Source organism: Liolophura sinensis, chromosome 11 (genome assembly GCF_032854445.1).
Source record: "Liolophura sinensis isolate JHLJ2023 chromosome 11, CUHK_Ljap_v2, whole genome shotgun sequence".
Lineage (NCBI taxonomy): Eukaryota > Metazoa > Mollusca > Polyplacophora > Chitonida > Chitonidae > Liolophura > Liolophura sinensis.
Window position 1 is genome coordinate 10,855,804 of NC_088305.1, and position 15,155 is coordinate 10,870,958.

The window sequence follows — 15,155 nt, forward strand, 5'->3', positions numbered from 1 at the left end:
CCACTTTAGGGTCGTGATGCTCTTAATTACACAAGTGTGCTGTCTGTACGCCATCTATTTATGCTCGCCTATTTTGACAACAAGGCGTTTTTGCCCGTTTGCGAAGCTTCATAGTTTGACGAACGCTGGCTAGGTCATCTAAGCAAATTCCGGTATATTTGTTTCTTCAAGGAGAAAAAAAGGTTAGGTAAAATCATTAAAAAAATCGGAGCTAATTCATCTATTAAAATAAACTATACAGCCATATGAACAGATAATTAAAGACTGTTCAAAGACTGATGCTTTATGACTCATGTGAGAGTAGTAAAAGTACTTATCTTCTACAAAACAGTAAGATGTATAATCAATCTAGCCACTTACGCAAAACCTTGCCAAATTTAGCCGCGTTAGTCTGCGAGAGACCTCATCTTATCTGGCCTAAATCTTATCGTAAATCACCAAAAATCCAGAAATGCTGATTTGGCCGTTCATGTCATGGCTCAAAAATCTAATGAGACACTTTTGCCGTATGGTTCAAAGGAGATAAGAAATATATGAGCGAAAAACGATTTCATATGACTGAGAGTTATTAATTTTGTTAAGGTGGGTGGTTTCCTCCAGTTTCCTCCGCCCATAAAACTAACCACCATCGTATCAGTGAAAAATTCTTGGATAGGCCTGTGGTGTTAAGCAGTAATGAAGTGAAGAAAACAAATTTAAAATGATTGTCATATTTTGTAATATTGGATGGAAAAAATGTTTTACAGTCTTCAGGATTAAACCTTATTGTGCGCCATTTAGAGAGAGGAGACCTGGGATCAAACTCGGGTCTGGTCATACCAAAGGCTTTAAAACTGGTACTTTTTGCTGCCTCGCTTAGCGCTTAGCGCAGAGAGATTGGAGCAAGGAAACAAGACGGTTGGCCTGGTGTCAGTATAATGTCTGGTGCCTTGGGCATGATACTTCAGTAGGGGTACCACTTTGACGGCATGGACTCACCCTGCCACGAGAAGACACAATATTTGTCTGAACAATTGCTAAATACGACGTAAAACCTCAAGTATACATACATACATACATACATACATACATACATACACGCACGCATGCACATCATACACACATACATATACACACGTCCACACACGCGCGCACACGCACGCAAATAGACACACATACATACTGCATGTCATTGTATTCTCTAGCAGTATTTGTTACAAAGTTTTGTGTTGTATGTTTTAGTGTCCGCTACAGTGGGTGGCGACGTTCAAACAGCGTAACGTCACGACGATCCTCGTGAACACGACGCATGCGACGTCACTGGCCCTCAAGCGAAATTTGTCAAACGACCATGTGGAAGACATATGTCCGTAAGTAAAGCACTAACGCCTGTATATATCTGCAGCGTTTTATCTTGATAAAATACTCCATCTTGGCCAACTCTCACATGGTCGTGGGAAAAGTTCACCATCTACTCTCAAAAAATTCATCTTTTAATTTTAACGGAAAGCCTGTTGTTTGAGTGATACTCGAATGTACTCTTTTATTATAACGTAATATTCTGTTATGTTCACCATAATATCCTGTTATTCTGATACAATCTTTATGTTGAATTATTAGAATATGTCTGTTATGTTTAACAGAACAACTTGCTGCAACAACAGAATGTGTTCTAGCATCACTCAGACAACAGGTTTTCTGTTAAAATTAACAGATACATTTTTTCAGTCTACCTATGTATAGCTTTGTTCAGTGTTCCAAAAATATTTCAAAACTAATCTGACATATTTGTATAGAACCTTTTGATTTTTTATTTACTCATTTTGAAAGAATACCCGCTCGTGGTTGCCCTTGGTTTTTAGTAAGTTACCGACGACTTTCATGTGGACGCTTGCGCTGTCTAAATTTCGTTGAAGATCGTTGTCTTCCACTCATATGATGTACCTACCTGTGCGTCATGCGTGGGAAGGTTTGTTATTTGTTAATGGGAAAGTTTGTCATTTGTCAATGGGAAGGTTTGTTATTTGTCAATGGGAAAGATAGTGATTTGTCAATGGGAAAGTTTGTGATTTGTCAATGGGAAAGTTTGTGATTTGTCAATGGGAAAGTTTGTGATTTGTCAAAGGGAAAGTTTGTTATTTGTCAATGGGAAGGTTTGTGGTTTGTTAATGGGAAGGTTTGCGATTTGTCAATGAGAAAGTTTGTGATTTGTCAGTGGGAAAGTTTATTTGTCAGAGGGAAAGTTTGTGAGTTGTCAGTGGGAAAGTCTGATTTGTGAATGGAAAGTCTGTGATTTGTGAATGGGAAAGTTTGTTATTTGTCAATGAGAAAGTCTGTCAGTGGGAATGTTTGTTATTTTTCAATGGTCGGCGGTTTATATCGGGCACTCGTGATCCCTTCACCCATTAAAGTGCTTCTGTTTCTTCCGCCAATAAATATGTTTACAAGTTTCCTCCGACCATAAAAATGCTTACTCCCGTTGCCTTATCTATAAAAATGCTTACTCCTGTTTCCTCCGCCCATAAAAGGCTTACTCCTGTTTCCGCTGCCCATATAAAGGCTTACTCCTGTTTCCTCCGCCCATAAAAACATTTACTCCTGTTTCCTCCTCCCATAAAAGTGCGTACTCCTACTTTCTCCGCCCATAAATGTGTTTCCTCCGCCCATAAAAAGGCTTACTCCTGTTTCCTCCGGCCATAAAAGTGTTTCCTCTTGTTTTATCCGCCCACAAAAGTGTTTACTCCTCCCATCACCACGACCGTCGGTCGTCACTTACACATACCGGCCCTAAGTTATATGTATGTAAAAAATCGAGCAGGGTTCGGAAGAAAACCAACGACCATCAGCTAGGTACCTGACCAACCCTCGTGACTTAATGGATTGGTTTGAAGATGAATAAAATATGGTCTTGATGGCTTTGTGAATGACTGATTATGGCTTTATGCCACTTCGGCCGCGAGGTGTTCGTTTGAAATTCTTTACATAGCCTGTTTAAAAACTGTCATACATTCTGAATATTATGAACAGAATTTCAAATCATTTTGAAAATATCTATTCGAATTAAATGAAAATTCCACCGAACAGGTATATGGGTGTTTTTTTCTTTTTCTGTAATACATCAGTATATACTTTCCCTCTGCATGCAACCAAAGCATACGTTCATCAAGAATACAAAACATTTGCCAAGATCATTCTAATCTTCAAGGTCAAAGGGTTCATTTTTCTGTGCAAAAACCTATGTAACTCCAAGCACAAAACATCTTGTTCAAACTTTGTGTAATTAAAATACGCCTGTTTGGTAGACAATAGAATGTTTGCTGTCATAAGACGTGTGGAAATGTAGGCTGGCCAAAACGTTGATATTGTTTGTTTTCTTCTGCTTGAAAACAGATTCCACAAATATTTCGTCGACGACGCGGATTACTGGATTTTCATGAACTGGACCACGTACAGAAACTCCATCTGTCACGTGATCCTGGCCAACCAACCCCAGAGCGATCTGATACGTAAGTCATGACGTCATCTGTCAAAACATGTCAATATTGAGTCTAGAGCACATAGAGACACTTTCGGTAAATATGATCGTAGACTTAAGGTATTCTAATATTTATTTCTATTTTGACACAGATTCTGGCGATATTTCATGTTGTAAATATCGCGCTTGTGAAATCCAATGTAGACTTATTTGTACAGATCTTTCCAGATGTTTATCTTGATAAAAGGTGGCCTTGCCACAATTTTTTCTCAAGTTTCTGACCTTCTGAATAGACATACTTTATAAATCTCCCTTTCAAAGGCACTAATAAAAGAACATAATTCATTCAGAACATTAATGTAATTTAAAATTCCGTCCAAAAATATACCAACCAAAATGTTAAACTTAAGGATTCATTCCACCGTGTTATACACGTTACATGGGATGGAACTGGATGAAAGATTCCGCCCGGATTAGACAGTCCTGGGGTACTGATTGGACAATATTGCCACACTGCCTCGTTGCTACACTATAAATGTCTGCACTGTTATTTTTTGTACCCAGATAAAATGTCAGAATTTCAAGATAGAATTGAAAAGTTTCCGCCCATGGTTACCTCCTTGGGGTTACCAAAGTGACAAAATATTATGAATTGACTTCCAGACATAAAAGCTAAAGCAGTTTAAATATATATGTTGTAGAGAAATTGATAAATTTATTACATAACTTATAAGAAAAATCAATGTGCTCTTGTAACCTAGAGGGCAATGTTGCTCCATCCTTCCAACCCCACCCCCCTCCCCCCACACCTCACTCATGAAAAGGGCCGTCACCTTTTGCCCTACCATTTTGAAGCATTCGATTAATGACTTGGTCCCCGCAATACGCAATATATGTATGGTAGAAGTTCGCGTATGTATCATAATGCAACGTTCAACTGGGCGAATTGGTTATTAAAAATTAATAAGAAAGGTTTATATACATACCTTATTACAATGACCTTGTGTTTACAGCCCTGCTTGTCACACTGGGAGTGCTATTGTTCCTCAGAGGCGTTTGGGGTGTTTTGAAGTACTTATTCAGGTGCGTATAATTAATGATCCATTCGGTCTGTAACCTTTGTCCCGAGGATCAGTCCATTGTTTCAACTTCTGCCCCGAGGATCAGTCCATTGTTTCAACTTCTGCCCTGAGGATCAGTCCATTGTTTCAACTTCTGCCCTGAGGATCATTCCATTGTTTCAACTTCTGTCCTGAGGATCAGTCCATTGTTTCAACTTCTGTCCTGAGGATCAGTTCATTGTTTCAACCTCAGTATCAGTCCATTGTTCAGTCAGTCTGTTGCGTCAGCGTTCCGCGTGACAGGAACGCGCTAGGTGAAACTGTCCTTTCATCCAAGACAAGATGAAACTGAAAACTCTCTCTCGTGGGCCATTTCTTTTCGAATGACATGTATTTTGACAATCTGAAACGACAGCAAAACAATATGGCGCTGAGCCATAAAATTACTATGGTGAAAGCATGGGTCATTTGTATAGCCTCCTGTTTCAAGAAATCTCGCGAGAGCGGTTTGGGGCTTGTTTCCTTCCTGTGCTCAGTGCGGCTTTCAGACCGTAATTCTGCATTAAGAATTATGTTAATGCTTCGGACAGATAATCAGGCAAACGCCATCCGTTCTCACGAGAACACACAGCTACAAACGGCGTAAAATGGCCAGCAGCTAAATCAGACCCACCCAGAAACACACACAAATTTAGATCTCTAGTAGAATGAAACTATGGAGCAAATGAAAATGTTTCTAAAAATAACACGGGTTTACATTCGTCCCAACCTGAAAGTATTAACTGTGGACTGTAGCCAAATGATGGAGACTCAGAACCGAAACAGGAAGTGAGTGTAGTACCATAACTGACGAATGATCATTGGTTATAATTTATGGTTCTGACCGCTATATAGCTCGCGAAACCAATCTTTTTGGAAAGTCCATTCAGTCAGACAGGCCCAAAAAATGGCTTTAATGACTTAGGAATGAAAAATTAACCTATTTTAACTGAAACACATGGGTGATCTCTAATAGTAATGATGCTGACTACTTGATTACTTTTTTCATTCAATAATAGTTATTCTAAGGTGAATTATTTAAAAACAAAAACTCTACAGAAAAAAGGAAAAAAGAACGTCTTCTGTCTGTGACAATCTTCTAACACAGCGTGTTTATAAGCTGCTTGGATCAGCTGTCGACAAACAAACCCAAAATAACTGAAGTAAGCTTCAGGTTTTCTTACATCCGTATGCAAAGTCCGTCGTGTTGATGCCAAGAGCTTCCAGAAAAATTTGCGCACAGATTTCCGTTAATCAGTCGACAGTTTGTCGGATTATTGACAACAAACGAGTCATTATGTTTTGTTTCCGCCTGGGATTCTGTCTGAATCTTCTCTAGCCAGTTTTTCTGGCAGTTTTGTGTTAGGAGATCATTAAAGTGATTCGCACCTCACGCCGATTTTTATCCAACTTGGAATTTCTTTAAAAAAAAAAACAGCTTTGTGTTCGCTCGATCCTGTGAGAGGTGGTGAACCTTACAGGAAAAGATCATGCACTTTTAACTAAAGCAAACAATATCTGAAAGACCATTTCATGCTAATTCTAAATATGGTTTTCATGATCTTTTTACATTTTTTATGTTGAACGTAGAAATGTAGGGATCAGAGAATCAGCTTGTTCAATATGCTCCGTCTAATTTTATTTCATTTTTTATTTTTATTCACTGTAAAATTAATTATGTCATAACGTCATGAAGACCATATTATGAATCATCACAAATGACCTTGAATAAAATGCAGACAAATATCAGTCCAATGTCAAATTTCGCCGAATGCGTAATTAAAATAATAAGTTACACATCTTCAGTTTATATTTTGAACACGGAATATTAAAATTTAGGTATAAATTTGTTTGTTGAGTGATGACTTGGAACGCAATATACGTAGTACTCATCGTTGAAGTACACGAATGATTGTGTCGACGCTTGAGTCTTTGCTCAGTCTACAGGGTAGTAAACAAATGTTTGACGAAACGAAAGAAGCGAAAATCACATCAAGTACAATCTACATGATGAAAGAAAATACAGATAATCTGGACGTCATTTTGATTCGGTTAGAGTGAGGGCTGTATATGAATCGTCTGTTTTTTTCATGGACATTGTACTTTCATGGACATCGTGTTTGCATGGACATCGTTTTTCCATGGACATCGTGTTGTCATCGACATTGTGTTGTCATAAAAATCGTTTTTTCATAGACATTGTGTTTCTATGGACATCGTTTTGTCATCGACATCGTATTTTCATGGACGTCGTGTTGTCATCGACATCGTGTTGTCATCGACGTTGCGTTTTAACCGACATTGCGTTTTCATCGACATTGCGTTTTCATGGAAGTCGTGTTTTCATGGACGTCGTGTTTTCGTGGACATTGTCTTTCCGTGGACATCGTGTTTCCATGAACATCGTGTTGCCGTGGACATCGTGTTGTTATCGACATTGTGTTTTCATCGACATTGAGATTTCATCGACATCGTGTTTTCACGGACGTCGTGTTGTCATTGACGTCGTGTTTTTATCGACATTGTGTTTTCACAGACATTGTATTTTCATGGACATTGTGTTTTCATCGACATTGTGTTTTCACAGACATTGTATTGTCATGGACATTGTCTTGTTATCGACATTGTGTTTCCATCGACATTGTGTTTTCATCGATGTTGTTAGGGCCGTTGTATTATTGTTGGACGCGAATATGACGCATATAAAATGATATAGCATGGGAAAGATAAAATAACAGCGCGCATACATTGCTCTTGCAGACTTAAAAGATTTATACAACATGTACCATAAACGAAAGAGCTATACTCAGTATTAAATAAAATCTCAATTTTTTGCCCGCAGTGCTTATTATCTGAGTGTTTAAGTTAAACACCGAACACTTAGAAGTCTCCTTTAGGCCGCCATTTTAACGGATTACATACGCCACCGTGTTTAGCTTTTCCCAGTAGCTATTAAAGGAAGCTTTTCATTGCGCAAGTGTAAAACTTGACGAAACTATCAATGTGCCTCGACTCGGAGGATTTTGAAGAAAATGACGATTTTCTCTCTCACGAAAACTTTTTTAAAAACCTGAAAAAAAGGAATTCCACACAGTTTGTATAGCGTATAGCTCTTTCATTTATAGTATAGGTTGTATAAATGTGTGATTTTCGTTTAAGCCCAAAGCCATGCTTGTATGAAAATCTCGGGGTGGTGAATGTTGCATCGCTTGTAATTTATTGATATGTTGCACATGCTTTCTGAACACTGAGTTGTTGTATTTCCATAAAATTTGTTATTAAGAGTTTGCTTATTTCGCAAAAATGCAAAATGCTGCATGCTGATCGGAGCTTTGGTTCCCTCTTTTAATTCTTATTTTTTGTCTTTGGAATGACAGAAAAATCTAGTTATTATTGAATGGCGATACATATGAGTCAAGAAGAGATTTGAAAACGTGCAATTTCAATAAATATTTCTGTAAATAACAGTTTCTTTCTTTGTCTTTCAGAAATCGCAATGTACAGAAAATGTTGTGCTGTTTTAAGTCGGCGGAGATTGCTGACCCTCAGCCACTGGAAAACACGAGTACATTTGTAAGTTTTTACAGACTCCTCAGTTTTTATTTTCCGGAACTGAGAAACCTTTCCCCGTCTTAAATGTGAACCAAAGCTTTTTAGTGTTCTTCATTCCCGCCTTTGCGATGGCGTTTTGTGACGTAGAACTCATATGTTGGGTATTTCCACAATAGGTTATCCTCGATGTATTAGATATCAGCTCAGTCCAAGCACTCAAAAACAGTATGCAGCCACCATAACATGCCGGTGCGAAACTTAGAATTAATGCAGTATAATTGGTCCAAAATACAAAATCGGCTAAAAATTACAGATAACATATGCTTTCCTATTTTGACCCATGCATCTCCTCGCAAATTACAGCGCCGATTTTGATGAAAGTAACCATACATCTTTCCTATCATTTCAACTTGTGCATGCCAAAGTTTAATGGTAATCAGATAAGTATTTTCGTAACTACCCCATTTAGGACTTTGCGTAATAGTGCTTTTCCATGTATTGTGATATTGTCCATGCAACCCTACCTAAAGTATTGAACCTATTTCCATGCTTAAGTTTAATTATACTCGGGTAATTATTTTCATAATTACTCCCATTCAGGTGTAGTAATGGTTTTTTTGTGTACACTGTATCCCCTACATTTCTCCATTCAAACCAATGGTGCAATCAATGAACACTATGAATGGCCCAGTAAACAATATATATGAAGCCAGACTAAGCAACATGACTTCCTGTTTTTCTTAGTTTTCTTTCTTTTATTTTTGGAAATGTTGGGGGATGGAAGGGGAGGGTGATTTCGGACATCCGGATTCTGGTTTGACCCAGAGTAATTATTTTTAGAAAATATATCTTTATAACTTGAAGCTTCATTCAAGCTTCAAAACTCTAAAGAAGTAGTGTGATGGAATCATAATGAATACCAGTTGTTTTTTTCTTCTAAGTGTATCATTTTTTAAGGTCTTCATAAAAAAAAATCAAAAACATTAGTTTAAAAGTTTTATTTAAAGTGTTTTTTCGATACTTCCATTAGACATTGCAACCGTATGACGGTTCCGTCAAGGATCATAATTCCATGGAGAACGGATCTATGGACAATGGAGGTGTGAAAGAAAACGGAACAACGGAAAAAACTGCCGAGCCAGAGAACAAACCCAAACAACGGCTGCGATCGCTGGACTGTTTCCGGGGGTGAGCGGAAATAAAGAAAAATATTTAATGATCAGTTTTAAATACTTGCCGTTGTAAACATTCAAATAAAGCTTCATACCAAATATATTTGGATTCTTGTATTGGCGCTTCGCGCCGTATTAATTGACTGTTTCACTTATTTATGTATGTTTTAAAATTATTTTAACTTATTTGACGTACAAATATACACACTGTATTGATGGCCACATAACATGTGACTGAGACGTACAGATGTACACACTGTATTGATGGCTACGTAACACGTGAGTGTGACGTACAGATATGCACACTGTATTGATGGCTACGTAACACGTGACTGATACGTACAGATATACAAACTGTATTGATGGCTACGTAACACGTGACTGATACGTACAGATATACACACTGTATTGATGGCTACGTAACACGTGACTGATACGTACAGATATACACACTGTATTGATGGCTACGTAACACGGGACTGAGATGCACATATATACACACTGTATTGTTGGAAAACAAGTTGTCTTCTTGTCGTCCATTTATATGTTATGCAAGCCTACGTCACACGGTGCAAAAGTTCGTCAACAACATGCCAAAAGGCTGTAGTTTACTACGTGCATTCTGATTTCCCCCAGCCATGAAACTGGCCGACAAATTTATTTATTTGATTGGTGTTTTAGGCCGTACAAAAAAGAAATTTCACTTATACGACGGCGGGCAGCATTATGCCATCGTATATAAGTGAAATATTTTGAGTATGGCGTTAAACATCTAACAAATAAATTACTGAATAAATAAATTATTAAGTAAATAAATAAGTAAAAAATATAGCAAAACTTTATTATTTTAACAAAGTCGTTCTTTTGTTTTCCAGGTTTTCTCTAGCGTTCATGATTTTTATCAACTATGGCGGCGGAGGTTATTGGTACTTTAAACATCCCGCCTGGCACGGCATTACTGGAGCTGACCTCGTGTTTCCATGGTAACGATATCATTATATCTATGAGTCGCTCTCTGATAAGTTAAATGGTGTCCCCCTTCTGTTTTATGTATCATAGTTCATGTTTACATCCACTGTTTGTGTCCTGGCTGCAGAACTATTTTGATAAGAAGTAGGTCAACATAAAACCAGGAATATTATGTAATAAAATACGGCAACCAAGGAGCAAATCAATGAAACTAAGTTTTCATTACATACTTGATATCATTTGAATTTCAATTAAAATATTTTAAGCCTCTGTCAGTTTCAGTGTTGGCACGACGTGGTTCACCAGGCTGCATCTATGATGTAAAAAACACAATAAGAAATAAACCCTTGCTCGAAGAAAGAGTGAATGAATGAATGAATGCTTATGGCTTAACGCCACATTGGCAATATTTCAACCATATCGTGGCGAAAACAAGGTGAAGACACGAGACGCTTGCTAAAAGAAAGAAGTTACACTCTTATGTAATGAATCGGTGTTAGTTTCCTGCTTTTCGTTATAAAAAATTCATTTAATGCATAGTCAGTTCAGATAATGAAACGTTTGTATCAGAAATGTAGAGTTTGTTGTTGATGTTGTTGTAGGTTTGTGTTCATCATGGGTACAGCCATGGCTCTGTCCTTCAGGAGTATGTTGAAGAAGCAAATCCCACGATACAAACTTCTCATCAAGGTCATTCGTCGCAGCGTCATCATATTTGCCCTTGGTATTATGTACAACACAAGCTTCTACAGTGAGTATTGTCCTGTCGAACTCTCCATCACACCACTCGTATGAGTGAAGTTCTGTTTTTTTTTTCCACCCAGTTTTGATTGAAATCCAACCAGGAATGACCTTTGAACTGTGGAATGACGCTGCACCGCAGATGTATCAGATACAAAAAATGTTCGAAAATGACAAGTCTAAACAAGGGTCCTGTCAGAGATTTCAGATTAACTCTTTGCTTCAGATTTTTCTCCCGTACGATTGTTAAAAAAATCTGTTAACCTAAATGCAGAAACACGAAACACTTTTGCCTTGCACCCTTACCCGGTGTTCAGATGATTTGCAGCATGTTTCCTTTCGAAATCCGATTTAAAAGATTTAACGATTGTCTCTACTAATTGTTAATAGAATGAAAAAAGTGGTTGTTTTCGGGAATACCAATGATCTCTCTCATTTCCACTCCAGGAATTGACCTGACAAAGTTGCGGTACCCCGGAGTTCTTCAGAGGCTCGCCTTGACCTACCTCATTCTCGGCATCGTGGAAGTCTTCTGCGCTAGAGGCGAGGATTCACATCAGGTACTTATTGGTCAAAAGTAAATGGCTGAAGAATGAATCGGCCTCGAAAAAGTTGTTCAACAGAGAATGGCCTATGGGCGAATTGTTTAATAGTCAGTTATTCAAGAGTGAATTGTTTAAAAGCGAATTGCTCAAGGGCCTGTTGCTCAAGAATAAATTATTAGAGAACCATGCAGTTGTCTAAGAACGAATTATTAAAGAACCATGTAGTTGTGCAAGAACGAATTATTAAAGAACCATGCAGTTATTCAAGAATTAATTATTAAAGAACCATGTAGTTGTCCAAGAACGAATTATTAAAGAACCATGCAGTTGTTCAAGAACAAATTATTAAAGAACTATGCAGTTGTTCAAGAACGAATTGGCTAATAGCCAGTTTTTTTTCAAGAGCCAGCTGTTCAAGATCCGATGCTTCCTGCTCTATCACCATATCTGGCTGCCGTCTTACCTTGTTGTGCGTTGTTGTTTCAGGACAGGCGCTGGGCTCCAGTACGGGACTTGATTCTCTTTTGGCCGGAGTGGGTCGTAAATTTAGCTATTCTGGGGCTCTACTGTGGACTGACCTATGGACTTCCGGTCCCTGACTGCCCCACGTAAGTTTGTTGTAACGCGAAAATGCGACGGTTGGCTATAGGAGGAATAAAATCCACGGAGACACTTCAGAATCATAATACCAGTTCTGTGTGATTATATCAGTTAACGGACACAGATGTCGTTTAGTGTTGAGGCTAAATCAGAAACATTTAAGGCATTTTATACCGAAATGTAGGTTTTTTAAAATTGTCTTTCTATTACCATCATAACCAAAAAATTTCTTTTGTTATCAAGGAAATGCCAGTCATTTGATTTCAGTGGGACGAATTCCAGTTTTATATGATATAGCGCGTACTCGAAAGTTTAATTTGTCGCGCTTGAAGAATTCAGCTATGTTTTTTTCATGGATTCACAAATTTCACTGACATGCTACTGGGCATTGGTTCAGCTGTTTATCGCCCTTGTTTCAAAGAAACCAGTGCAGCCGTCGTGCCGAAAACCCGTTGGGGCCTATAGTGTGAATAGTTTCCTTATCCACATAGCTACATATGCAGACCTTATTCTTTTACCTGTTAAGCACCACGTGAGAAATAATTGAGATATCAAATAGGAAACAGGTAACGAAAAGTTAACTAAAAAAATTTACAGATCAAATAATCGACGATAAATCAAACAAGGAAGATGATATCTGGGAATGTTGTATACATTAATTACGTATGCAGTAATACACGTATGTATACAATAGTCCCTGATAACTTCAAGGATGAACACTAAACATTACAGCTTGGACCAGCATAGTTTAATGCAGTGATGACAGAAAGTATATTGAGAAGGTGTGAATTAGAAATGTGAATTTCATTGCCATTTTTTTTATTATGCAATGTTCTATGCTTTGTAGAGGCTACACAGGTCCAGGGGGAATAAGCGAGGACGGAAAGTACTACAACTGCACAGGCGGTGCTGCTGCATATATTGATAGACATATCCTGGGTCTGGACCACATATATCCTTGGGCTGACGTCAAGGTATTTTTTTCTGCATGCGTGTAGTTGCCTGCTTAGAGCTATGTCACAACAATGGATTAAATACCCTTTCCTGTGCAATGGCTACTCGGGTCCAAGCTGGACTGATTATTGCAATGGACAGGAATGAACGACAGACTACATTGTTTAAGCAGTAAAACGGAACCTTGTCCGCCTAAAGTCATTTGTGACTAAGCTGTGTAGCCTGTGATTGTTCATTTCTGCCTTTGACGTGACTTTTTGAGGGAAAACTTGTTACATAATACACAATGGCCAATCCAGCTTGGACCCGAGTTTCCATTGCGCGGAAAAAGATTCCCGGTTTTAAACTATTTTATCAAGGATTTTCCCGCAACCGCGGTTGCATAAACGGAAAGACAGCAGTGGTGGTATATGGTGAATGCTGAATTTTAGAGAAACTTAGCATAAAACGACAACAAGCAGTAAGAAAAATGAATATTGGTAGTAGAGTATATGTAGGCAGCCATATTAAGCTCAGGGTAGCCGCTCGTCGTTCATGCGCTTTATAGTAGGTTTTGAAATATTATTTGTACCTCACCGTCACCAGTTCAGAATCAGAAAAAACAGAACAGCGACGACAGTGTGATAGTTGGCAAATAGCCACATGAAACCAGTGAAATAGGTCTGTCGTCAGTTTACATCATGGCATCATGGCTTGAGCAGACTTAGGTAAAAAATGCAGTGACATTATAAAATCCTCGGATACGTCACTTCCTGTCCGGAGCATCGGCTAATATTCACTGATGCACACATCATGTTTCTCGTCCTGACTTTGTAGTGTTTGCATTTTCCATCTTCCTTTCTCAGAAAAATTTCGCAACAGTAGAAAAGTTTTTTTTATAATTAAATGCATTACTCGTCTTTATAAACTATACATTTAGTTCTTGTTGAATTTTCTTATAAGTTATACAATTAGCGCAACACGTTTGGCATAGAAAGATTGGGCTCGTACTTGTGGTGTTCTCATTGATACGAGTACACAGTTATGCTCTTCCCGGTGCGCCACCTTAATGCTGGCCGCCGTCGTATAAGTGAAATATTCTTGAGTTCGGCGTAAAACAACAATCAAAAAAAAAAAAATCTTCCCGGCGCGAGTTAAAAAAAAATCCTGATACATTCGTGAATATTATATTGAAACTTTCAAAATAATTAAATATAATTCAAGACATACAATATAGAGAGTAAAACCAGAGCTGCGACGACAGAGTGATAGGTGACAGATGTTCATACGGAACCGGTAAAATACGGCCTCTTGTCAATTTACTTTATTCAAGGTTTTATTCTAACTGTTCATGTAAATGCATATATAGTAGCAAATAACTTGCCCCCGGTAAAATGCCTCGAGCAGAATTATGTATCAAAAAATGCAGTGATGTTAAATGCAAATCATTAGCCGTCACTGACCTAAAAGCTTAATATCGTTAGCTATGGTACTACTTTGCATAGGAGGAGTGATTTGGTCCAAGTACCGGTCAGCGCGCTGGCAATATGTAGGGCATCTTGTCTTGTTACTCTGACCGATATACTGTTCAAAGCAAACTTTTCTGTTTCTTTGGAGGTGTTATAGATTACAGTTTAGTTGTGTGTATAGTTACGTGATGCTAAGCGCGCAGAAACACGAATATGTTATGTGTGTTTTTGTCGTGATAATGAATTTACACATGCATATGTTTTTCATAGGCTTTGTACCAGACCCAGTTCTCATTCGAACCGGAAGGAATTCTGGGAACTTTCTCCACGGTGTTCACGTGTTTTCTCGGGCTTCAGGTAACCACAAACGGGATTTTTATTTCTTTCTTTTTCCGCGTTTGTGTGTAAGTCATTTTTTCCGCCACCTTTGGTAAACAATCTTCTTGGCTGGCTAGCGTATAATGACGCAGTAGAATACCAATATACATGTACTTTAGAAGGAAGAACTGGCACGGTACGAAAAAAAACTAATGTTCAAAGCAATCAAAGCACAAATAGCCTTGTCATTCAAATAAAGTGAACAGGAAATACTTGTGAACAAATTACCGTTTTCTCTGATC

General features: G+C 38.1%; 1 protein-coding gene across 1 annotated transcript in view; it reads left to right on the forward strand.

Moving 5' to 3' along the window:
- The window catches only part of LOC135477553 (heparan-alpha-glucosaminide N-acetyltransferase-like), a 46,359-nt gene that overhangs the window by 18,230 nt on the left and 12,974 nt on the right, over positions 1-15,155 (forward strand). Inside the window, exons 3-13 of the mRNA XM_064757698.1 lie at positions 1,222-1,349; positions 3,370-3,485; positions 4,468-4,537; positions 8,043-8,127; positions 9,137-9,294; positions 10,154-10,261; positions 10,850-10,998; positions 11,436-11,548; positions 12,020-12,141; positions 12,981-13,107; positions 14,806-14,892. Of these exons, the coding sequence (XP_064613768.1) occupies positions 1,222-1,349; positions 3,370-3,485; positions 4,468-4,537; positions 8,043-8,127; positions 9,137-9,294; positions 10,154-10,261; positions 10,850-10,998; positions 11,436-11,548; positions 12,020-12,141; positions 12,981-13,107; positions 14,806-14,892 (1,263 nt within the window). The remainder of the gene's footprint in view (positions 1-1,221; positions 1,350-3,369; positions 3,486-4,467; positions 4,538-8,042; positions 8,128-9,136; positions 9,295-10,153; positions 10,262-10,849; positions 10,999-11,435; positions 11,549-12,019; positions 12,142-12,980; positions 13,108-14,805; positions 14,893-15,155) is intronic.